Here is a 25,723-nt window from a genome sequence, read left to right on the forward strand (position 1 = left end):
ACCATCATAGGACCTAATCACATTATCCACGCCATTAGGGGCTTGTTCACCTGCACATATACCAATGTGATAGATGCCATCATGTGCCAACAATGCCCCTCTGCCATGTACATTGGCCAAACTGGACAGTCTCTACGCAAAAGAATAAATGGACACAAATCTGACCTCAGGAATCATAACATTCAAAAACCGGTAGGAGAACACTTCAACCTCTGTGGCCACTCAGTAAAAGATTTAAGGGTGGCAATTTTGCAACAGAAAAGCTTCAAAAACAGTCTCCAATGAGAAACTGCTGAGCTTGAATTAATATGCAAACTAGATACCATTAACTTGGGTTTGAAGAGAGATTGGGAGTGGCTGGGTCATTACACATATTGAATCTATTTCCTTAAGTTAAGTATCCTCACACCTTCTTGTCAACTGTATAAATGGGACATCTTGATTATCACTACAAAAGTTTTTTTCTCCTGCTAGTAACTAATTAGCCTCTCATAGTTTGTATGGTAACTTTCAACTTATCTGTATGTATGTATGTATGTATCTATCTCTTACTATATGTTTCATTCTATTCATCCGATGAAGTGAGCTGTAGCTCACGAAGGTTATGCTCTAATAAATTTGTTAGTCTCTAAAATGCCACAAGTACATAATGACAGGTTTCAGAGTAGCAGCCGTGTTAGTCTGTATTCGCAAAAAGAACAGGAGGACTTGTGGCACCTTAGAGACTAACAAATTTATTTGAGCATAAGCTTTTGAGCCCACTTCATCAGATGGATAGAATGGAACATCTAAGGTTCCACAAGTACTCCTGTTCTCCATACAAGCTAAGTCGTCAGCACCAGCCCTGGGTTTTGATAGGTGTCTTGATTCTGCAAAGAGCCAAAAATTTCCCATTTACTTCAATGGGCATAGAATTAGGACCCCAGTGAGTAAGGTATAATGTGAGGAAGTATTTGAATCCAAGAGCATAGGTGGAGGTTGGTAAACTTTAAAAGATACTATAATTCTGCAAGGCCTGCCACAAAGATATGTCAGTCTGCTTTGAAATCTGATGCAACAAAGGATGTAAAAAACAATAGAGATAATAGGAGTACTTGTGGCACCTTAGAGACTAACCAATTTATTTGAGCATAAGCTTACACGAGCTACAGCTCACTTCATCGGATGCATTCAGTGGAAAATACAGTGAGGAGATATATATACACACAGAACATGAAAAAATGGGTGTTATCATACACACTGTAAGGAGAGTGATCACTTAAGATGAGCTATTACCAGCAGGACAGCGGGGAGGCGGGTCGGCGGGGGAAGAAAACCTTTTGTAGTGATAATCAAGGTGGGCCATTTCCAGCAGTTAACAAGAACGTCGGGGGGGGGGGGGGGGGGGGGAGGGGAGGGCGAGGAATAAACATGGGGAAATAGTTTTACTTTGTGTAATAACTCATCCACTCCCAGTCTCTATTCAAGCCTAAGTTAATTGTATCCAGTTTCCAAATTAATTCCAATTCAGCAGTCTCTCGTTGGAGTCTGTTTTTGAAGTTTTTTTGTTGAAGAATTGCCACTTTTAGGTCTGTAATCGAGTGACCAGAGAGATTGAAGTGTTCTCTGACTGGTTTATGAATGTTATAATTCTTGACGTCTGATTTGTGTCCATTTATTCTTTTATGTAGAGACTGTCCGGCTTGGCCACAATGTACATGGCAGAGGGGCATTGCTGGCACATGATGGCATATCTCACATTGGTGGATGTGCAGGTGAACGAGCCTCTGACACTGTGGCTGATGTGATTAGGCCCTGTGATGGTGTCCCCTGAATAGATATGTGGGCAGAGCTGGCAACGGGCTTCGTTGCAAGGATAGGTCCCTGGGTCAGTGGTTGTGTGGTGTGGTGTGTGGTTGCTGGTGAGCATGGAAGGCAGGATGAGGGGGACACTGAGACCATGGGGCTACCATAGATGCTGGAACTCGGGCGTACAGGACGTGCAGCCGCACCCCCGGCTTGAAGCGGTTTCCATCATATACAGCGTTTACAATTTGGTTCAATGGCTCTCAGTGCCCCACTCAACTAAGTGCTCCAGTGCCCCGGGGGCTACAGCTGTTACTTTGTGAACAGCTGGATTGTTTCAAATTATATGATTTAAAAAATAAATTAGTTACTTCCTGTAAACACAGCACAATGCAACCCATTCCTGGCTGGGGCCTTATTACTCAAAGGGAACCGCCTCCTGCTCCTGTGCTGGCAGAGAAGGGCTACGTGGGTGTCCCTAGGAGCTGCGCGACCCTCAGAGTGAAGGAGGCTGAGCTGGGGACTGGGACCAAATGCCCAGGGGGCATGGGACGGGGCAGCGCATCCGCAGCAGAGCTATGGGGGGGAGGGGCCGTCTGACCCAGGGGGCTGGGCTGCAGCCCCGACACGCGGGGGGGGGGTGGGGGGGTGGAGGCTGGAGCCAAAAGCAGGGGGCGGGGCCAGCTGAGTGTGGCAGACAGGAGGCGGGACGATCTTGACCCCCGCAGGCTGAGAATGGTTCGGCCCGTTGCCATGACTCCCGCCGCTCAGACACAGAGTTTCCCGGCTGTAGCAGAAGAGAAGGTCCCGTTGCCATGACTCCCGTAGCCCCGCCCCCCGCTGTCCCTAGCGCTGTTCCAGGGGCCCGAGCGGCCCCGGCTGCCTCCCGCCCCCGCCGCATGGAGGAGCCCGCGCGGGTGAGTGACAGCGACTGGCCCCGGCCGCCACGAGCCCGCAGCCGGGACCGGGGGCCCCTCCGCGGTGCGGCCCTCAGGCCTTTCCCCGTGGGAGCCCAGCTAACGGAGAGCTCTGGGCCGCCCCCCCGGGCCCCCCCCCCCAGCCCCCTCGGGCTCGCCCGACCCCCCGGGCCCCCCCCCCAGCCCCCTCGGGCTCGCCCGACCCCCCGGGCCCCCCCCAGCCCCCTCGGGCTCGCCCGACCCCCCAAGCCCCCGCCCCAGCCCCCTCGGGCTCGCCCGACCCCCCGGGCCCCCCCCCCTCGGGCTCGCCCGGGCCCCCCCCCAGCCCCCTCGGGCTCGCCCGACCCCCCAAGCCCCCGCCCCCTCGGGCTCGCCCGGGCCCCCCCCGGCAGCACCCTGCCCCTTCCGGCCCTGGCATTGGCTGCACCCGGGCCCCCTCGGGCTCACCCAGCCCTGGCATCGCACTGGCCCCGGGACCCCTGCCCCTGGGTCCACCCTGCCCTCCCCGGGCCCCCTCGGGCTTCCCCGCCCCTGGCATCGCGCTGCCCCTGGGCCCCATGCCTCTGGCAGCACCCCGCCCCTTCCGGCCCTGGCATTGGCTGCACCCAGGCCCCCTCGGGCTCTCCCAGCCCTGGCATCGCACTGCCCCCGGGACCCCTGCCCCGGCATTAGCTGCACGTGGGGCCCTCTGGCCCTGGCATCACCCTGCAAACACACACACCCCGCCCCCATGTCTGTCTGCGGCCAACCCTGGGCTCCCTGCCGGCTCCAGGGTTCCCAGAGCTGTGGGCTCTTCCAGCACCTGTTACAGGGGTCCTGGCCTGCCCATCAGTCTTACAGACTTGCCAAGCTCTGTGTGGGTCCAAAGTGTGTGTCTCTCCCCAGCAGAAGTTGGTCCAATACAAGGTATTACCTCACCCACCTTGTCTCGCAGATAACTTTGTTGTCAGCTGGTTCAGCCCTTCGCTGGCGTTGCCCCTTGGCATCACTCCAGCCCTGGTGCTGAGTGATCCGGTTCTTCTGCTCTCCGCTCCCTGTTCCCTCCAGGTTTTAATCCATTTCACTGCTCCCCTCGAGGTTACTGTGCATTTAACCAGGGACAGCTGCCGTCACATATGGACTAGACTGGCCTTGTTCGCGCTAAGGGCAAAATGGTGCCTGACGTTGGGCTAGATAGGAAATGTCTAATTTAAAACATTTTCTAGCAGGATGGGTTTTTCCAGTCTAGACAAAGCCCATGTGGGCCTTGACTGAAGCGGGCAAGTGGGCTGCAGCAGCTAAACCTGGAGAAGGTAGGCTGAGCGAAACACATGGAAGTGATTTATATCAGTCCCATTTAACAAGGGACTGTGACCCCAGTTTATTCATAGAATCACAGAACTGGAAGGGACCTTGAGAGGTCATCTAGTCCAGCTCCCTGCACTCAAGGCAGGACTAAGTATTGCTCAAGTACATTTTGAACAACTGCCCAAATTTTAATGTAGAGCTGTCTCTGTAGCAAATAGTTATAGGTATTTGCTAGGTGAGGCTTAGGTATAAGTTAATAAGTAGTGCAAGAAGCCTGCAGTCTTCAAAGACTAGTAGCTTAGCCAGATTGAAGCATAAGGCCCAAAAGCCTTAGCATAAGTCTTAGCATAAACAGCTAACCAGGAGTAACCCTGGATCATAAGATATCATAAGATAGAATGTTGTAATGAACAAGTATGACTAAACTGATAGGTAACTGCTGGATGCCAGTTGATTCTAGTTTTGAATATTTTAGGATAGGAACATCAGCAGATGTTCAACCACAAGAATGCGATGGCAACCAATTGACATATATGCTAATAAGCTTGAGGTAAATGGCATAATAACATATATATGATAACTATATCAGAGGAGAGCACCCTCAACATTATTGGGGTGAGGAAGTTTAACTATGGATAGAGGATGCCGGACATCTTTATGAATATTCATGGCTGCCATGTAACCCTATAATAGCCTACCCTCTTGGGATCTTCTTGGCATGCCAGAGGTAGGACCACTCGTGGCTCACCTGTCTCATTGATCATAGATTTCCACAAGGGATGGTGAGGGTATACAAATGCTCTGCTGCAGGACGTCTCAACCATTCTGTATTATCTCTACCCATTTTGCTGGATTGGAGTGTTTGTGATTTTGCTAATTGTCTTAAAAAAACATTACAAAGTCAAGAGGCCTCTGAATGGCTTTCGCATGCATATCAGGGTCCTCACAGTAACGCTGGGTCTGATCTTGAAGCAGAACCCTTCCAAACCACAGAATGCTAACTTGGGAATACTGATTAACATACAATCAATAGATCAGGCAACACCTGTCTTTCTTTAAAATTTCCAAAATTGATTAGCTGGGAGCTGCTATCAGCCATCATTAAGTGATTACAGAAATCCTTGAGTTTTGGAATAGAATCCAAACAAGTATATGGTACGTGAGTCTGGTCATCTCTATGGTATATTTTTGTATCACTTCCCATAACGGAACATAAGGGCAAGGATCCTCACATCCCAAATCCCTCTCATCAAACAAGAGTCATCAAATTTGATATGATTAAATACCTTTGGGAGTCATATGCTTCCATCACATTAGTTTTATTTGTTTTCTGCACTGCCATTAAGTGCACATTAATTACAACTTAACTTTTACTTGTTCAGAAATATTATGCCCACACAAATCTTTCCCAGGAGGAAATGTTTTAGATGTTTGAGTAGGTTACATTTTGATGATTTATTCCAACAGGAAAAAGTACAGGTGGAAGACATACTTGAGAGGCTCAAGGAAGAAGGAATTGACCCTTCAGCTTCTGCAGATGAACAACTTTGTTATGTTTGGCAATTATTCCTGCGTAATGAAGACAAGTTACGGTCTGCTAGTCAGGATTTAGAGGACCTTAGACAACAGCGAGCAGAAGAAATGAGAGAGGTAAGAGCTAATTGACATTAGAGTAATCTTTATGAATATTTGTGCTTTCCATTATGATTTCACTTTTAACCAGTTACTGATCCAGGAGAGGACCTTCTCTCTTATCCCATGACTGCTTACTTTGCTTAAGAGCTTTTGGTGAGGGACCTTGTTAAAGGTTTTCTAAAAGGCCACATACGCGATGTCTACTGGATCACCCTTATCCACATGTTTGTTGACAGCCTCAAAGAATTCTAATGGATTGGGAAGGCATGATTTCCCTTTCCCAACAAATCATGTTCAGCCATGTGTCTGATAATTCTGTTCTTCACTATTGTTTCAACCAATTTGGCTGGTACTGAAGTTAGGCTTACTTGCCTGTAATTTGCCAGGATTGCCTCTGGCGCCTTTTTAAAAAATTGGTGTTTACGTTAGCTATCATCTAGTCATCTGTTACAGAAACTGATTTAAATGATAGATTACATACCATACTTACTAGTTCTGCAATTTCATATTTGAGTTCCTTCAGAACTCTTGGGCGAATACCATCAAGTCCTAGTGATTCATTACTGTTTAATTAATCAGTTCATTCCAAAATCTCCTCTTTCAACACCTCAGTCTGGGACAGTTCCTCAGATTTGTCACCCAGAAAGAATGGCTCAGATGTGGGAATCTCCCTCAAATCCACTGCAGTGAAGACTGATCCAAAGAATTGATTTGGCTTCTCCATAATGGCCTCGTCTTCTTTGAGTGACCCATTAGCACCTCAATTGTCCAGTGGCCACCCACATTGACTGTTTGGCAGGCTTCCTGCTTCTGTTGTATTTAAAGAATTTTTGCTGTTAGTTTTTGTGTCTTTTGCTAGTTGCTCTTCAAATTCTTTTTTGGCCTGCGTAATTATACTTTTACACTTGACTTGACAGAGTTTATGCGGCTTTCTATTTTCCTCAGTAGTATTTGACTTCCAATTGTTAGAGGATGCCCTTTTGTCTCTATGAGCATGGTTTGTTATCAGGATAAAATTAAAAATGGATTCATTTTAATGATCTGATCACTCAGTGCTAGTTAGCCGTGGATTGCATACGAGTTACTCTAAATTAGGGATAATAGTGCTTTTTTACTGATCTAATGGATAATGTCAAAATGTATTTAGAAAGATTACAAAGTCCAGCATAGGTTTAAGCAGCAGGAGTTCAATTAGTTGCTTGGGCATTTAGCTATCTTACTCTCTGTGGCACCACCAGTTAAGTGTCCAGAGTCACATGACAGTTTGGTATAGATAACTTTGGGCAATATTTCTGTGATGTTACCACTTTCCTGAATACCCAAGAGATGAAGGAAAGCATTGCTGTAAACTAGGAAATACAGGGTTAAGGTACACGCCCACATTATCATAACTCTGCCCTCTTTGAGCGTTGTTCCATATCACACATGCTTGTCTCTGCCTTTTCACTGTGAAGGAAAAGAGCTACCTGCACCTGCCTTGCACTCAAACACTTAGCCTACTCTCCTGACAGAATACTGCACTTGTGAAATTAAACTACTAATTCACATAGGATACCATCTAAACCTATACTTTCCCTTACCCATCATTAAACCTATGGACTGCTCTCATATCCCACCCTACTAACAATTCCTGGGGGAAGGCACAGGAGGGGAGTGGAGCAGGTGTCTTGAGACAATCTACACAATTTTGCAATAAGATGATGCAGACTACATTCTCAAGATACACATACCTGCCTTTCCTTTATTCGCACATACGGGCTGGGCCCCAAATCAGTCACAGCTCTGTGGTGCTCCTCAAACGAATTCCCATCTCCTCAGCTCAAAAACACACTTCTACCAACTTGCCCCACCAACACCTCCACCATTCAAACCATTCACTACAACTACAGCTCTCACACTGAATACAGCTGCAGTGCATGAAGTAACTCCCAGTGGCAGCTGCCAGCTTGAGGATGGGGACAGAGTTAAGGGTACATGGGCATATACTTTTACTTTGTATTTGCTGGTTTTCTGAAGTTTGAGTTATGTTGAACTTGGCATTCTGGAGCTGTTCCTGGGAAATCTTAACTCTTTGTTTACAAAGGGTTTTTGTTTTGGTATTTTTACCATTTTAATTAACATAGGAGAAATTAAAAACAAAAAGCTTTGTGTTGAGCTCACGGGTTTCAAAGTGAGGAAGTGGCTATGGAAAATGGCACTTGTGGAAAAGTCCAAGTTTGTGACTCATTTAATTCCATATAAAAAGTTTGTTCTGTTGACAAGTACAAGATGGCTGTAACAGCCCCACAGGTCACTCTGGGCATTGAAAATCAATGGTTCTTTCCATCTCGCACATAGCCTAATTAGAGGAGCAAGCTGGTCATAACTCCATAGTTAAGGCTGCAATCAATGTTCCATTATAAGGCTTATTTTTACTCCCTATATGTGGGTGATCCCCATTCTGCTTTGAATGGGAATTGTACATATGGACCCCTATTCTTGGCACAAATATGGCCTGGTCTACATGCTCAGAATCTTCTAGAATGTATCACCCATTGGGGCCACTCACTCCTCATCTCCTCCTTTTACATGGGGTTTGGTGGGTGGCTCTAAACCCACTTCAACTCCTTCTGGCTGCCAAAGCTTCAGTTTGATTGGAGTATAGTGCAGGGTCAATGCTCCCCCCATCAGTTCTGTCCTTTGGCTGCCTCTTTGCGTCCTGTTTTTCATAGTTAGCTAGCTAGTAACTTAAGCTTTTGTGTGTTTAAAACACGCACACAGATACACACAAAAAGGCGCATGCATACGCACACACTGGGTTTTTTGGTGTCCATGCCATTGTGCGCCTCCCTAGGCTATTTCCCTTTCCCTTGTGACACTCTTTGCGTTGCAGGAACACCTGCATCCCCATGTTTATCCTTATAAAATGATTGTGTGGTATCCAGTGCAAAGTTTGTCATGTCGGGTGTCTTTGGAAGGCTCATGATGCACTGAGCATTGTTGTTATAGTAATGTTATAGGTTGTAATTTCACGTATATAGTTATGAGGCTGAAATTTGTCCTCATGGCTTAAAACAAGCCCAGGCAAAACTCTCCAGGAACAGAGGGGCAGTTCACACCTCATCAGCCCATGTATGGGACAAACCCAATCTAGCCTCACAGGAACAAAACGCACTGGCCTGGGCAGCAACAAAGGATCTGTTGGACTCTCGAGTGAGTCAGTCCCCTTCCCTTAGATAGTTTGGGACTACGATGAGTTAATGCTCACCTGACCCTGAGGGCGGGGGGCGCAAAGCCAAGAGGGGAAAAAAGAACATGATAAAAGGGATGTTTGCCATCCTCTTCCTCTCTCTTCCACCTCCGTCCACAGACATCACCACCAAGCGACTGAAGCGCTGATCGAAGGGAGAGCCTGGCTGAAGGGCAACCAGCCAGCCTGTGGTGAGAAGCATCTAAGTTTGTAAGGACACTGCAAGTGCTGAGATCAGCTTATAATGCGTTTTGCTTTTATTTCATTTGACCAAATCCGACTTGTGCTTTGACTTATAATCACTTAAAATCTATCTTTTGTGGTTAATAAATTTGTTTTTGTTCTACCTGAAGCAGTGCATTTTGTTTGGAGCATGTCAGAAACTCCCCTTGGGATAACAAGCCTAATGCATATCAATTTCTTTGTTAAATTGACAAACTCATAAAAGCTTGCAGCGTCCAGCAGGCATAACTGGACACTGCAAGATGGAGGTTCCTAGGGTTGTGTCTGGGACTAGAGATATTGGCTAGTGTCATTCAGTTGCACAATCCAAGCAGCTTACATGCTCGAGGCTGTGCGTGAACAGCCCAGGAGTGGGAGTTCTCACAGCAGAGCAAGGTAAGGCTGGCTCCCAGAGTCAAGGATTGGAGTAACCTAGCAGATCACCAGTCCAGATAACACCAGGGGAACGTCACATCCCTAATGTTGGGCCTTTCAGTCGATTTTAGTGACCCACCAGGAGAGAGAAATGAATAGAGCCTTTGTAGTCATAAAATCCTTAAACATTTAAAGAACACAAAGAAATGCTTCTCTGTGAGTAAAAAGAAAAGGAGTACTAGTGGCACCTTAGAGACTAACCAATTTATTTGAGCATAAGCTTTCATGAGCTACAGCTCACTTCATCGGATGCTGCATCCGATGAAGTGAGCTGTAGCTCATGAAAGCTTATGCTCAAATAAATTGGTTAGTCTCTAAGGTGCCACAAGTACTCCTTTTCTTCAAGGGTACTGTGTGAGCTAGTGATGTTAATGACTTGTTTGTAAATGAAAGTCACACATCCAAAGTTTGAAATCTTGTTGCTCTCTTTGTTTCTAGGTGGAGCATTATGTGGGTCATGTCCGTAGTCTCACAGCAGAGCGAGACGCTTTCACCACTGAGTTTGAAAAAGAAAATGAACAACTCAGAATTGAGTTTACACAACTGCAACTCCAGCAGGGTAATCCCTCTCTCCTTTCTCTGAAAGCGCTTCGGTATTTGTGCTGTAACATATGTCGGGGTTAGAGGTTATTCAGGGAAGCTGGTTGAGTGCTGCCCTGCAAGGAAACAAGAGTGATTTCTTCTTGTACTTTAAGAACTAGATGTTATAGATAAGTCTGTGTAATATACAATTATCTAGGTAGACAGAATGTATGTATAAATTAGAATCACAGAATATCAGGGTTGGAAGGGACCGCAGAAGGTCATCTAGTCCAACCCCCTGCTCAAAGAAGGACCAATCCCCAACTAAATCATCCCAGCCAGGGCTTTGTCAAGCCTTACCTTAAAAACTTCTAGGGAAGGAGATTCCACCACTTCCCTAGGTAACGCATTCCAGTGCTTAACCACCCTTCTAGTGAAAAAGTTTTTCCTAATATCCAACCTAAACCTCCCCCACTGCAATTTGAGATCATTACTCCTTGTTCTGTCATCTGCTACCATTGAGAACAGTCTAGATCCATCCTGTTTGGAACCTCCTTTCAGGTAGTTGAACGCAGATATCAAATCCCACCTCATTCTTCTCTTCCTCAGAATAAACAATCCCAGTTCCCTCAGCCTCTCCTTATAAGTCATATGTTCCAGTCCCCTAATCATTTTTATTGCCCTCCACTGGATGTTTTCCAATTTTTCCACATCCTTCTTGTAGCGTGGGGCCCAAAACTGGACACAGTACTCCAGATGAGGCCTCACCAATGTCGAATAGAGGGGAACAATCACGTCCCTCGATCTGCTGGCAATGCCCCTACTTATATAGCCCAAAATGCCGTTAGCCTTCTTGGCAACAAGGGCACACTGTTGACTCATATCCAGCTTCTCTTCCACTGTAACCCCTAGGTCCTTTTCTGCAGAACTGCTGCCTAGCCATTCGGTCCCTAGTCTGTAGCGGTGCATGGGATTCTTCCGTCCTAAGTACAGGACTCTGCACTTGTCCTTGTTGAACCTCATCAGATTTCTTTTGGCCCAATCCTCTAATTTGTCTAGGGCCCTCTGTATCCTATCCCTACCCTCCAGCTTATCTACCTCGCCTCCCAGTTTAGTGTCATCTGCGAACTTGCTGAGGGTGCAATCCACACCATCCACCAGATCATTTATGAAGATATTGAACAAAACCGGCCCCAGGACTGACCCTTGGGGCACTCCACTTGATACCAGCTGCCAACTAGACATGGAGCCATTGATCACTACCCGTTGAGCCCGACAATCTAGCCAGCTTTCTATCCTCCTTATAGTCCATTCATCCAGGCCATACTTCTTTAACTTGCTGGCAAGAATACTGTGGGAGACCATATCAAAAGCTTTGCTAAAGTCAAGGAATAAGACATCCACTGCTTTCCCCTCATCCACAGAGCCAGTTATCTCATCATAGAAGGCAATTAGATTAGTCAGGCATGGCTTGCCCTTGGTGAATCCATGCTGACTGTTCCTGATCACTTTCCTCTCGTCTAAGTGCTTCAGAAGTGATTCCTTGAGGACCTGCTCCATGATTTTTCCAGGGACTGTGGTGAGGCTGACTGGTCTGTAGTTCCCAGGATCCTCCTTCTTCCCTTTTTTAAAGATGGGCACTACATTAGCCTTTTTCCCGTCATCCGGGACCTCCCCCGATTGCCATGAGTTTTCAAAGATAATGGCCAATGGCTCTGCAATCTCATCCGCCAACTCCTTTAGCTCTCTTGGATGCAACGCATCCAGCCCCATGGACTTGTGCTCATCCAGCTTTTCTACATAGTCCCGAACCACTTCTTTCTCCACAGAGGGCTGGTCACCTCCTCCCCATGCTGTGCTGCCCAGTGCAATAGTCTGGGAGTTGACCTTGTTCATGAAGACATAGGCAAAAAAAGCATTGAGTACATTAGCTTTTTTCACATCCTCTATTACGAGGTTGCCTCCCTCATTCAGTAAGGGGCCCACACTTTCCTTGACTTTCTTCTTGTTGCTAACATACCTGAAGAAACCCTTCTTGTTACTCTTAACATCTCTTGCTAGCTACAACTCCAACTGTGATTTGGCCTTCCTGATTTCACTCCTGCATGTCTGAGCAATATTTTTATACTCTTCCCTGGTCATTTGTCCAAGCTTCCACTTCTTGTAAGCTTCTTTTTTGTGTTTAAGATCAGCAAGGATTTCACTGTTAAGCCAGGTTGGTCGCCTGCCATATTTACTGTTCTTTCTAAACATTGGGATGGTTTGTTCCTGTAACCTCAATCAGGATTCTTTAAAATACAGCCAGCTCTCCTGGACTCCTTTCCCCCTCATGTTGTTCTCCCAAAGGATCCTGCCCATCAGTTCCCTGAGGTTGTCAAAGTCTGCTTTTCTGAAGTCCAGGGTCCGTATTCTGCTGCTCTCCTTTCTTCCTTGTGTCAGGATCCTGAACTCGACCTTCCAGGTTCCATCCACTTTTGCTTCCCCTACTAATTCTTCCTGGTTTGTAAGCAGCAGGTCAAGAACAGCTCTGCCCCTAGTTGGTTCCTCAAGCACTTGTACCAGGAAATTGTCCCCTACACTTTCCAAAAACTTCCTGGATTGTCTGTGCACCGCTGTATTGCTCTCCCAGCAGATATCAGGATGATTGAAGTCTCCCATGAGAACCAGGGCCTGCGATCTAGTAACTTCTGTTAGTTGCTGGAAGAAAGCCTCATCCCGCTGGTCCGGTGGTCTATAGCAGACTCCCACCACGACATCATCCTTGTTGCTCAGGCTTCTAAACTTAATCCAGAGACTCTCAGGTTTTTTTGCAGTTTCATACTTGAGCTCTGAGCAGTCATACTGCTCTCTTACATACAATGCAACTCCCCCACCTTTTCTGCCCTGCCTGTATTGTATACCATTAAAATTAAATTTTAAATCAGTTTAGAACAGACATTCAAAGTTGCTATATTTATTCAGTTAACCAAAAGGGGTCCAATCCTGCTCCGACTGAAGCCAATGAGTTTTGTCATTGACTTCAGTCAGACTGGGATCAGGCTCAGAGTTTACTTAAAAACAACTTTGAAAGACCTAATAGTGACATGGTATTCTCAGCTCTGATCGATGATGATACAATTTCACAATGTCAGTTTATGTTAGCTTCTTAATTATGATTAATATAATTATTGTATTCATATTTCAGTTTCTGTGAGTAATGTTCCTGTTTCCTAAACCCCTGCGATCACTTCCAGCAGGGACAATTTTATGCTTTTTTAGTGACTGCTTTTCTTTGTAATTCTGCTGAATATTGTGTTTAAATACCTTTCATAGCCCGCTGCAGTTTTCCTTAACTTTTTTTTTTGTGACTGGTGTGTGTTGGATTAGTGAATAAAAGGGGAGTGATGCATACATAATGGTGCAGTTTCTGTGCTGCATTTACACAGGGTGCAGCAGAGAGTGGAGTGGTGTCAGTAGCCTGATTCTTTGCCCTGCTCTTGACAACCTGAGGGTTTCAGGAAGTACTTTTGGTGCAGTTGGCTTGAATAGATAAAGAAATTCTGACTACTAATGGAGCAAGATTTTTCAGGACAGGAGCAGACTTGTAGCTTTATGGTATGTGTATCAGATAAGGCACCTAGTGGATTTCTGCTGCCTCTCCAAAATGAAGGGAAAACTACATCTGGCCTAGTGGACTCAGGATGTAGCCAGACACCAGTCTGAGGGGATCTGATACTAGCAGACCACTTGCTAAACACATATCTGTTATTTAATTTGTACTTGGAGATGCAAAGCCTTCTCTCACTCCTATTGTAGTCATGTGGATGGTGAATTGTGAAGAGGAGATTCTGGTAGAAATCTAAAGAACCTTACCCAGGTTGATGGTGATTGGATGAGACTGGAAACATTTCTGGGACCTACTAGAGTCAGCTATTGCCCTACAGTCAGGACCCAGACAAGAAGGAGAGAGCCCACCTGAGGGATTTATGCTTGCACTCCCCGTGCTGGACTCAGATCTTTGTAAAGTTTGGTTCTGTCCCTGGAAGTCCAGAAGCTGGTAATGGAAGGCAGGACAGCCAGGGTGAATTTGAATCACACTAGGGAAGGGAAAATGAAATGACCATCACAGATGAGGACAAGGGGAAGTACTTCCACTGATCAGGGCAAGGAGAATGTGGCTACCACAGGGGTACAAGAGGGACCAGTAGACCAAACAGTACATTCTGGCCAATTTTTGACATAGTGGCTGAGCAACAAGTGGACACCTCTGTGAGAGAGGCATATCTCCAGCTGGCGGGGATGGGAAGGCTGCAGACTACCCCCACTTCCCATTGGAGAATGACCTGCTTTGTTGAATAGACCAGAACTTGCAGACTGAGGAAGATACCAGCTGCCAGAATCCTCACTACCATGAAGGGAAAATCCTACAGCTGAAACATGTTGTGTCTTGTGTATCATAGAATCATAGAATACCAGGGTTGGAAGGGACCTCAGGAGGTCATCTAGTCCAACCCCCTGCTCGAAGCAGGACCAATCCCCAACTAAATCTTCCCAGGCAGGGCTTTGTCAAGCCTACATCACCTAGGATGGGACAAAATCACTGTTAGCCCACTTTCTGGTCAGGGATTTATAAGGAAACGTGCTGGGTGTGTGCATCATGTTGAATGCCAATGAGTGGCACCTAGAGGAAGTTATAGTGGCAAATATTCTCCTGCAGGGCTGGCCAACCTGAGCCTGAGCCAGAATTTACCAATATACATTGCCAAAGAGCCACAGTAGTACATCAGCAGCCCCCAGCAGCTCTCCCACACCTGCTCCCAGCGTCTCCCGCCCACCAGCAGCCCCGCAAATCAGCACCTCTCCCTCCCTCCCCACACCTCCCGATCAGCTGTTTCATGGCATGCAGGAGGCTCTGGGGGAGAGGGGTGGGGGAACGGCAGGCTCAGGGGAGGGGGTGGGGCCTGTGGTAGAGCCAGGGCTTGAGCAGTGAGCACCCCCGGCACATTGGAAAGTTGGCGCCTGTAGCTCCAGCCCTGGAGTCGGTGCCTATCATAGAATATCAGGGTTGGAAGGGACCTAGAGGTCATCTAGTCCAACCCCCTGCTCAAAGCAGGACCGATCCCCACCTAAATCATCCCAGCCAGGGCTTTGTCAAGCCTGACCTTAAAAACTTCTAGGGAAGGAGATTCCACCACCTCCCTAGGTAACGCATTCCAGTGCTTCACCACCCTCCTAGTGAAAAAGTTTTTCCTGATATCCAACCTAAATCTTCCCCACTGCAATTTGAGACCATTACTCCTCGTTCTGTCATCTGCGACCACTGAGAACAGTCTAGATCCATCCTCTTTGGAACCCCCTTTCAGGTAGTTGAAAGCAGCTATCAAATCCCCCCTCATTCTTCTCTTCCGTAGACTAAACAATCTCAGTTCCCTCAGCCTCTCCTCATAAGTCATGTGTTCCAGACCCCTAATAATTTTTGTTGCCCTCCGCTGGACTCTTTCCAATTTTTCCACATCCTTCTTGTAGTGTGGGGCCCAAAACTGGACACAGTACTCCACCAATGTTGAATAGAGGGGAACGATCACGTCCCTATACAAGGAGCCACATATTAACTTCTGAAGAGTCGAATGTGGCTCTGGAGCCATAGGTTGGCCACCCCTGCTCTCCTGGGTAGAGTTGCCCACAGAGATCCTTACTGGCTGAGAATTAACATTGTGTCCCACATGTTAAAAGGTTTGGTGGCTACTGAAGGTAAAACCCACCAGTATCACAGACCAACTGATGAAGTGATTTCCCCGCACCCTGAAATTAATGCTCCAGAAACTTGTGGAAACAGATGCAAAAGATGGGGATAGGTTATTGCCATATCTCCTCTTTGCAATCTGTGAGGTATCCCACATGTCCACGGGACTTTCCCCTTATTTTTGTATGGGCAGTGACCACAAGGAGAGCTGGATCTCATAGTTAAGGATGGAAAGGTCCCCCCTCTTGCAGAACCATTATAATGCAGTAAGAAAAGGAGTACTTGTGGCACCTTAGAGACTAACCAATTTATTTGAGCATGAGCTTTCGTGAGCTACAGCTCACTTAGAATCATAGAATCATAGAATATAAGGGTTGGAAGGGACCCCAGAAGGTCATCTAGTCCAACCCCCTGCTCGAAGCAGGACCAATTCCCAGTTAAATCATCCCAGCCAGGGCTTTGTCAAGCCTGACCTTAAAAACCTCTAAGGAAGGAGATTCTACCACCTCCCTAGGTAACGCATTCCAGTGTTTCACCACCCTCTTAGTGAAAAAGTTTTTCCTAATATCCAATCTAAACCTCCCCCACTGCAACTTGAGACCATTACTCCTCGTTCTGTCATCTGCTACCATTGAGAACAGTCTAGAGCCATCCTCTTTGGAACCCCCTTTCAGGTAGTTGAAAGCAGCTATCAAATCCCCCCTCATTCTTCTCTTCTGCAGGCTAAACAATCCCAGCTCCCTCAGCCTCTCCTCATAACTCATGTGTTCCAGACCCCTAATCATTTTTGTTGCCCTTCGCTGGACTCTCTCCAATTTATCCACATCCTTCTTGAAGTGTGGGGCCCAAAACTGGACACAGTACTCCAGATGAGGCCTCACCAATGTCGAATAGAGGGGAACGATCACGTCCCTCAATCTGCTCGCTATGCCCCTACTTATACATCCCAAAATGCCATTGGCCTTCTTGGCAACAAGGGCACACTGCTGACTCATATCCAGCTTCTCGTCCACTGTCACCCCTCGGTCCTTTTCCGCAGAACTGCTGCCTAGCCATTCGGTCCCTAGTCTGTAGCTGTGCATTGGGTTCTTCCGTCCTAAGTGCAGGACCCTGCACTTATCCTTATTGAACCTCATCAGATTTCTTTTGGCCCAATCCTCCAATTTGTCTAGGTCCTTCTGTATCCTATCCCTCCCCTCCTACCACTCCTCCCAGTTTAGTATCATCCGCAAATTTGCTGAGAGTGCAATCCACACCATCCTCCAGATCATTTATGAAGATATTGAACAAAACCGGCCCCAGGACCGACCCTTGGGGCACTCCACTTGATACCGGCTGCCAACTAGACTTCATCGGATGCATACCGTGGAAACTGCAGCAGATATTCTATACACACAGAGATCATGAAACAATACCTCCTCCCACCCCACTGTCCTGCTGGTAATAGCTTATCTAAAGTGATCATCAAGTTGGGCCATTTCCAGCACAAATCCAGGTTTTCTCACCCTCCACCCCCCTACACACAAACTCGCTCTCCTGCTGGTAATAGCCCATCCAAAGTGACAACTCTCTTCACAATGTGCATGATAATCAAGGTGGGCCATGTCCAGCACAAATCCAGGCTCTCCCCCCCCCCCCCCCCCACCCCGGGGACACACACACACACAAACTCACTCTCCTGCTGGCAATAGCTCATCCAAACTGACCACTCTCCAAGTTTAAATCCAAGTTTAACCAGAACGTCTGGGGGGGAGGGGGTAGGAAAAAACAAGGGGAAATAGGCTACCTTGCATAATGACTTAGCCACTCCCAGTCTCTATTTAAGCCTAAATTAATAGTGTCCAATTTGCAAATGAATTCCAATTCAGCAGTTTCTCGCTGGAGTCTGGATTTGAAGATTTTTTTGTTGTAAGATAGCGACCTTCATGTCTGCGATTGCGTGACCAGAGAGATTGAAGTGTTCTCCGACTGGTTTATGAATGTTATAATTCTTGACATCTGATTTGTGTCCATTTATTCTTTTACGTAGAGACTGTCCAGTTTGACCAATGTAAATGGCAGAGGGGCATTGCTGGCACATGATGGCATATATCACATTGGTGGATGTGCAGGTGAATGAGCCTCTGATAGTGTGGCTGATGTTATTAGGCCCTGTGATGGTGTCCCCTGAATAGATATGTGGGCACAGTTGGCAACGGGCTTTGTTGCAAGGATAAGTTCCTGGGTTAGTGGTTCTGTTGTGTGGTATGTGGTTGTTGGTGAGTATTTGCTTCAGGTTGGGAGGCTGTCTGTAGGCAAGGACTGGCCTGTCTCCCAAGATTTGTGAGAGTGTTGGGTCATCCTTCAGGATAGGTTGCAGATCCTTAATAATGCGTTGGAGGGGTTTTAGTTGGGGGCTGAAGGTGACGGCTAGTGGCGTTCTGTTATTTTCTTTGTTAGGCCTGTCCTGTAGTAGGTGACTTCTGGGAACTCTTCTGGCTCTATCAATCTGTTTCTTCACTTCCGCAGGTGGGTATTGTAGTTGTAAGAAAACTTGACAGAGATCTTGTAGGTGTTTGTCTCTGTCTGAGGGGTTGGAGCAAATGCGGTTGTATCGCAGAGCTTGGCTGTAGACGATGGATCGTGTGGTGTGGTCAGGGTGAAAGCTGGAGGCATGCAGGTAGGAATAGCGGTCAGTAGGTTTCCGGTATAGGGTGATGTTTATGTGACCATTGTTTATTAGCACCGTAGTGTCCAGGAAGTGGATCTCTTGTGTGGACTGGACCAGGCTGAGGTTGATGGTGGGATGGAAGTTGTTGAAATCATGGTGGAATTCCTCAAGGGCTTCTTTTCCATGGGTCCAGATGATGAAGATGTCATCAATATAGCGCAAGTAGAGTAGGGGCTTTAGGGGACGAGAGCTGAGGAAGCGTTGTTCTAAATCAGCCATAAAAATGTTGGCATACTGTGGGGCCATGCGGGTACCCATAGTAGTGCCGCTGATCTGAGGGTTTAACAAGAATGTCTGAGGAAGCGGGGGGAGGAAAACAAGGGGAAATAGGTTACCTTGCATAATGACTTAGTCACTCCCAGTCTCTATTCAAGCCTATTTCCCCTTGTTTTCCTAACCCTCCTCCCACTCCCCCTCTTCCTCAGACATTCTTGTTAAACCGTGGATTTGTGCTGGAAATGGCCCACCTTGATTATCATACACATTGTAAGGAGAGTGATCACTTTACTTAAGCTATTACCAGCAGGAGAGTGGGGTGGGGGGAGAGAAAACCTTTTGTAGTGATAAACACCCATTTTTTCATGATTTGTGTGTATAAAAACAAACATCTTCTGCAGTTTCCACAATATGCATCCGATGAAGTGAGCTGTAGCTCACGAAAGCTTATGCTCAAATAAATTGGTTAGTCTCTAAGGTGCCACAAGTACTCCTTTTCTTTTTATGAATAACGTAGCTGAAGTTGACGTACTTAAATCTATTTACAGCAGTGTCTTCACTGTGGTGTGTTGACAGGAGACGCTCTCCCATCGATTTCCCCTTGCACGTCTCGTTGACGTGGAGTAGCGGAGTTGACGCTAGAGCAATGGGCAGTTGATTTATTGCGTTTATACTAGACACAATAAGTCGACCCCCGCTGGATCGATCGCTGCCCATAGATCTGGCTGGTAGTGTAGACAAGCCCTAAGACCAAGCTGCTTTGACTTTGCTTCCAAGCTGTGGAGGAGCACTGTGAAAACAGCACCCCCTCAGGGATTCCTGGTGAGAAAAGAACATTTTCTTGTTCTAACCCTTCTGCCCGTCAGAGTTGGTAGCAACAAGGGCCGGGTTCAATATCTTGGGGATCCATTCCAATAACACAATGCAAACCGGCTTGAGCCCCCACCCAGTGACCTGGGACAAATATATACCACCCCCGCTGGGCGCCTCCAATAGGCAATACTTCCTCTCTCGCAAGCACATAGTCTGAGTGTAGCAAAAAGCCTTTTAATAACAGAGAGAAACAATGTGGCATTATTTTGGGGAAACACCACCAACAGGATTCATAACACAACCCATGAGCAAAAAAAACCTACCCCAAGCAAATTGGGGCATGCCCTTTCCCTTTGGTTCTTGAGTCCAGCAACCCCAAATCACCCAAAGTCCCAAAAGTCCAGTGACCCAAAAGTCTCTGTCCCTGGTCAGGGCAGCCCCAGACTTCGAAAGTTTATCCACAGAGCTTTACCTCCCAACCTGGGTGGAGGTGGGCGGGGGGGGGGGGAGAGAGCGGTAAGAGGCACCTTACATGATCTGAAGCTGACCGCCCCACAGCTCCATAGGCCTTCGCTCCGCTCTGCTCGCCGCCCCACGAACTGCTTCACTCGGCTCTGCTCTGCGGCCCACAAGCAACGCCCACCGTCCCACGAACTGCTCCACTCTGCGTCCTACAAGCAACTCCCGCTGTCCTATGATCTGCTCCACCAGCCTGTCCACAAGGCACTCCAGCCATCCCACAAACTGCTCCACAATATATCTTTAGGCTCCCCCACTACTTAACACAACACTCAGTGATTTCAGCTTTTAGTCAGTTCAGGTCTTTGGTGAATTCAGCTTGTAGTAGGGGAGCCTCAGTGCTGGTGCACCATTATTCTAAAGTGAGCTCAGCAGCCTGTAACTAGACTCCTAATAGAATCAAAAATAGCTCTGATATTCCACAGTGGAGAGAGAAGGAAGTGCAATTAGCATGTAAGGCCCTCACCAAGGGGCCCATACCACCAAGTATTAATGCTTGTCCCCAACCTCTCTCAATTCACAGAGTTTTGGAACCGATGACCCTTGCCTAGCGAGTGCTACTTAGTTGATGGTGAGTCCCTCCATCATAACAAAAGGCCAAGTACAGTTCCCATAATCAGGGTAATAACAATTTATTCTTCCTGCCCCAATAACAGAGACACTGGGGATCCCACAGCAGCCAAAGTGACCATTTGGGCAGCTATGGCCTCATTCTAGGTGGGGTGTGTGTGCCTATGCAAATGAGATTGGCCCCTGAAGTTCTTTTCCACAACTTGCCACACCTCACCACCAGATGTCAGGGTGGAGCTCATCCTGACACTGCTTACATCGTGATGGGTTCTCCCCCCACATGCCCCCAAAGTTTTGTTTGTTTGAGAGGCCTTTGCAGCCAGTTTCAGCAGAGCTGGGAGGAGGTAGCTTACAGGCCAGCTGGGAGAGGCTGGCTCAGGGTCACAGTGTACTACAAGAAATGAGTTTTTATAAAAACTCATCAGAAAGTTTCCATAATTTGAAAAATGCCAATGAAAACAGTTATTAAACAAGTAAATATTCCCCTGCAGGATTTGAAGCCTCAACATTGCAGTACTAAGGACCGGATATTCAGGAGGTCAGACTGGATTTCAACCTTTTTTCATTTGCGGACCCTTAAAAAAATTTCAAATGGAGGTGTGGACCCCTTTGGAAATTCATCCTGTGGTCCACAGACCCCAACCATAAAAGTCTTAAGCTGAAAACTGACTGAACAGAATTCAGCTATAAATGCTGCATGTGCTCAGCACGGCCTTTGACGCAGTGCGAGAAAGGGTGCTAAACTGTGGGCTTCTATGGGAATGACAACACTGCCAAGGTTTTGACCCGTGGATGGAGATATTCACAGACTTTCATTGATCAGTGAAACAGAAGACCTTTTCTGGGATCTGAAACTTTATTTTTATAGGCACTTTTTGCAGACCCCCTTAGACATAGTTTGTGGACCCAGGGGTACACAGACCACAGGTCGAAAACCACTGGACTAGGTGATCTAATGGTCCCTGCTGGCCTTAAACTCTGTGATTGCCATAATCCAATCTGAACAAAATGTAAAAAGTGAATAAACAGCATAAATAGTAAGGAAATTGGATTTCTAGAATTCTTTCACTTTTTACTGTTCTAAAGCTTTATTAGTGATATTCTCTAAATTAAAAAAATACATAAAATTGACTCACCCTGCCCTGATTGAGTATCACCAGCAACAAGGGTTGGAAGTATTTCTGCATTACTGGGCAGAGCTAAGGTTGTGTGTTCTCAGTTTATATTTGGAATTTTGTAACTTTTAAGCACTTGTTTTCTGAACCTTGTACTAAATTAACTGTAGATTTATTTGCTTGGAATTTACCCTGTCTTTATATTTCTTGCTGTGCTTTTTGATATTCACTCTGAGTTGTTCAGTACTTGAAAATCAAGGGCCAAGACTTTAAAAATTGATTAGTGATTTTGAAAGCCCAACCTGACACCTTGAAGGGCCTGATTTTCAAAGAGTGGGTGCTCAGCCCTCTCTGAAAATAGGGCCTTTTTAAGGTGTCTCTGGGCACCCAAAATGTCACTTTTAAAAAGATCTTGGTCACCAAGTCTTTTAAATCATTAGTGACCTATGGCCATGGGATTGCAACTCTATTTTGCTGAGAATATTTTCACTGAATTGGCATTCCCTCCCCTGTCTTTTCTCCACTAGATGGCAGACAAACAACATAAATCTAGGTTTCAGAGTAGCGGCCGTGTTAGTCTGTATTTGCAAAAAGAAAAGGAGTACTTGTGGCACCTTAGAGACTAACAAATTTATTTGAGCATAAGCTTTCGTGAGCTACAGCTCACTTCATTGGATGCATTCTGATGAATCTAGTAGATGATAACACATCGTTCTCTCTTCTCATTGGTTTCAGAGGAACAGCCGTGTTAGTCTGTATTCGCAAAAAGAAAAGGAGTACTTGTGGCACCTTAGAGACTAACCAATTTATTTGAGCATGAGCTTTCGTGAGCTACAGCTCACTTGCTTCCATCATCTGAACGGATGGCTTTCTTGCTTTTTAAGATTTCCAAGGGTGTTAGTATTAGGCTGTGAGTAGGAAGCCATTTGTGTAACCAGCAGAGTAAGCCAAGCTTCTATCAGTGGGTTAATTTTGGGGGGGGAGGGCGGGCTTGCTGGTTTATGTGCAGAATTCCCCAGAAATCTATGTGGGTTCCAGTTAAACTTCAAAAAAAGAAAAGGAGTACTTGTGGCACCTTTTCTTTTTGCGAATACAGACTAACACGGCTGTTACTCTGAAACCAGTTAAACTTCAGTTTTACCTAGTTTCTATATATTTCTTTTTGGGAGAGTGTTATCAGCGGCTTGGGCTGCGATGTCACTGTTATGCAAATAATTCTTATGTATGGAAACTATTATGCAATCTTAACTAAAGCAGTTGCTGCAGCTCCTGGGATATTTATTGTTAACATGCACTCACTGTCTAAGCCTGCATTTACATCAGTAAAACATAATTAAAATCAATATTGTCCACATACTGCCAGTAATTGTCAGTATCTAGACCAATCCACAAAACAATGCCAGCTTGCTACAACCACCATTCCCACCCCATTCCTATAAACACTGCTTTACCACTTAGTTTCCTCCAGCAACAGCTGGAGCAAATGGATGATCCTGACTCCATTCTCTGGAGCTCCATCAAGAGTTCCAAGCTCCAGCATCCTCCACACAGTATACCTGGCTCCCACAGACTGTAACCAGACCACAGATCAGTCAAGTATATTAAAAGCTTCCAGACAGTCGTAGAGCTACTTCTGCACAATTTTTTCTCTCTCCTTCACCAGAATGGAAGGCCCAAGACAGGGCAATGATTAGAATGAGACAGTTCCACTGGTCTACGCTGTATGGATATTCTAACTAAGGCCGTGTCTATACGTACAGCGCAGCTGTGGTACAGCTGCACTGCTGAAGCACGTCTGGTGAAGACGCTCTATGCCGACCGGAGAAAGCTGTCCCGTCAGTATAAAAAACCCACCTCCACGAGCAGCATAAGTTATGTCTCCTGTCGACATAGCGCTGTGCACTCAAACCCTTATGTTGCTCTGGGGTTGGAATGTTCACACCCCTGAGTGACATAAGTTTTGCCAACTTAGGCTGTAGTGTAGACATCACCTAAGAAGACAGCTTGGCCTTCACCTTAGCCATGACATATACTGCAAAAAGTCTTTGCCACAACCAGCTAAACTAAGCAATGCTTCTCCCGACGAGTGCAGGTCTCTCTGTTTGTCAGCTGTACCCAAAGATGCTGTGAACATGGGACCTGTGATGGCCAATGATAAAATGATGACCACAATGGCCTGGTTCACCAAGGGAGCATGGATTCACCAAGGGAAGGTCATGCCTGACTAATCTAATCGCCTTCTATGATGAGATTACTGGTTCTGTGGATGAAGGGAAAGCAGTGGATGTATTGTTTCTTGACTTTAGCAAAGCTTTTGACATGGTCTCCCACAGTATTCTTGTCAGCAAGTTAAGGAAGTATGGGCTGGATGAATGCACTACAAGGTGGGTAGAAAGCTGGCTAGATTGTCGGGCTCAACGGGTAGTTATCAATGGCTCCATGTCTAGTTGGCAGCCGGTATCAAGTGGAGTGCCCCAAGGGTCGGTCCTGGGGCCGGTTTTGTTCAATATCTTCATAAATGATCTGGAGGATGGTGTGGATTGCACTCTCAGCAAATTTGCGGATGATACTAAACTGGGAGGAGTGGTAGATACGCTGGAGGGGAGGGATAGGATACAGAAGGACCTAGACAAATTGGAGGATTGGGCCAAAAGAAATCTGATGAGGTTCAATAAGGATAAGTGCAGGGTCCTGCACTTAGGACGGAAGAACCCAATGCACAGCTACAGACTAGGGACCGAATGGCTAGGCAGCAGTTCTGCGGAAAAGGACCTAGGGGTGACAGTTGACGAGAAGCTGGATATGAGTCAGCAGTGTGCCCTTGTTGCCAAGAAGGCCAATGGCATTTTGGGATGTATAAGTAGGGGCATAGCGAGCAGATTGAGGGACGTGATCATTCCCCTCTATTCGACATTGGTGAGGCCTCATCTGGAGTACTGTGTCCAGTTTTGGGCCCCACACTTCAAGAAGGATGTGGATAAATTGGAGAGAGTCCAGCGAAGGGCAACGAAAATGATTAGGGGTCTGGAACACATGAGTTATGAGGAGAGGCTGAGGGAGCTGGGATTGTTTAGCCTGCAGAAGAGAAGAATGAGGGGGGATTTGATAGCTGCTTTCAACTACCTGAAAGGGGGTTCCAAAGAGGATGGCTCTAGACTGTTCTCAATGGTATCAGATGACAGAACGAGGAGTAATGGTCTCAAGCTGCAGTGGGGGAGGTTTAGATTGGATATTAGGAAAAACTTTTTCACTAAGAGGGTGGTGAAACACTGGAATGCGTTACCTAGGGAGGTGGTAGAATCTCCTTCCTTAGAGGTTTTTAAGGTCAGGCTTGACAAAGCCCTGGCTGGGATGATTTAACTGGGAATTGGTCCTGCTTCGAGCAGGGGGTTGGACTAGATGACCTTCTGGGGTCCCTTCCAACCCTTATATTCTATGATTCTATGGTAGATCAGCTGCAGTATTTTCCTGCAGAGAATTCTGAAATCAGAGTACTCCTAGACAGTCTGAGAGCAGAGCAAGGCAATCAGTTCTGCTTTGAGAGGAGTTGGGTAAGACCAGATCTGTGCACAGAGGAGATGGTGTGCTGACCATGACAAGGTCCAATCCCAGCCCATAAGTATGATCCAGAGTACACCCACCTCTGTATACTGGGCCAATAAACACATGGAGTGCACCACTAAGCAGACAAGTCTTGAGATGCCAAGTTAACTTGCAAGAATCAGAATGGACGTTCCCATCACCCTGGACAATGGTCTCACTTCATTGGTGGCCACAAAACAGCCATAAGGATCCTGCCCACAGTGCCCTGGGCATAACCCTAGCATTGGGGTCCTCTTTGGCAGTCACAGAGCTAGCCAGTGTCTCTGCACCCCAACCCTGCAGAAGCCCCTGATACCAGGGGGTATTCTAGGGATGGACTGTGGCATTCCTGTATTTCTACACTTCGGTTATTCTCTGGCTGTCACAATGCCCAGAGGGGACATGGCAGTCAGGGTGCAAGTTAGGGGAACACTGAGGGCTTAT

At 46.6% G+C, this 25,723-nt stretch overlaps 1 protein-coding gene across 8 annotated transcripts in view; it reads left to right on the top strand.

Moving 5' to 3' along the window:
- The first annotated feature begins 2,576 nt into the window (after nucleotides 1-2,576).
- Nucleotides 2,577-25,723, top strand: part of CCDC30 (coiled-coil domain containing 30) — a 132,528-nt gene continuing 109,381 nt past the window's right edge. For 6 of the 8 annotated variants that reach the window (XR_007353275.2, XM_048824879.2, XM_048824880.2 and 3 more), the window contains exons 1-3: nucleotides 2,577-2,702; nucleotides 5,457-5,639; nucleotides 9,949-10,069. Coding sequence is in view for 6 of the 8 variants with exons in the window: in XM_048824879.2 (XP_048680836.2) it covers nucleotides 2,601-2,702; nucleotides 5,457-5,639; nucleotides 9,949-10,069 (406 nt within the window). In the remaining 2 variants the exon portion in view is untranslated. Of the gene's footprint in view, nucleotides 2,703-3,910; nucleotides 3,995-5,456; nucleotides 5,640-8,973; nucleotides 9,045-9,948; nucleotides 10,070-25,723 lie in introns of all 8 variants that reach the window. The other 2 variants (XM_048824887.2, XM_048824881.2) reach the window with 2 other exon arrangements.

The sequence above is a fragment of the Caretta caretta genome, chromosome 18 (genome assembly GCF_965140235.1).
Source record: "Caretta caretta isolate rCarCar2 chromosome 18, rCarCar1.hap1, whole genome shotgun sequence".
NCBI lineage: Eukaryota > Metazoa > Chordata > Testudines > Cheloniidae > Caretta > Caretta caretta.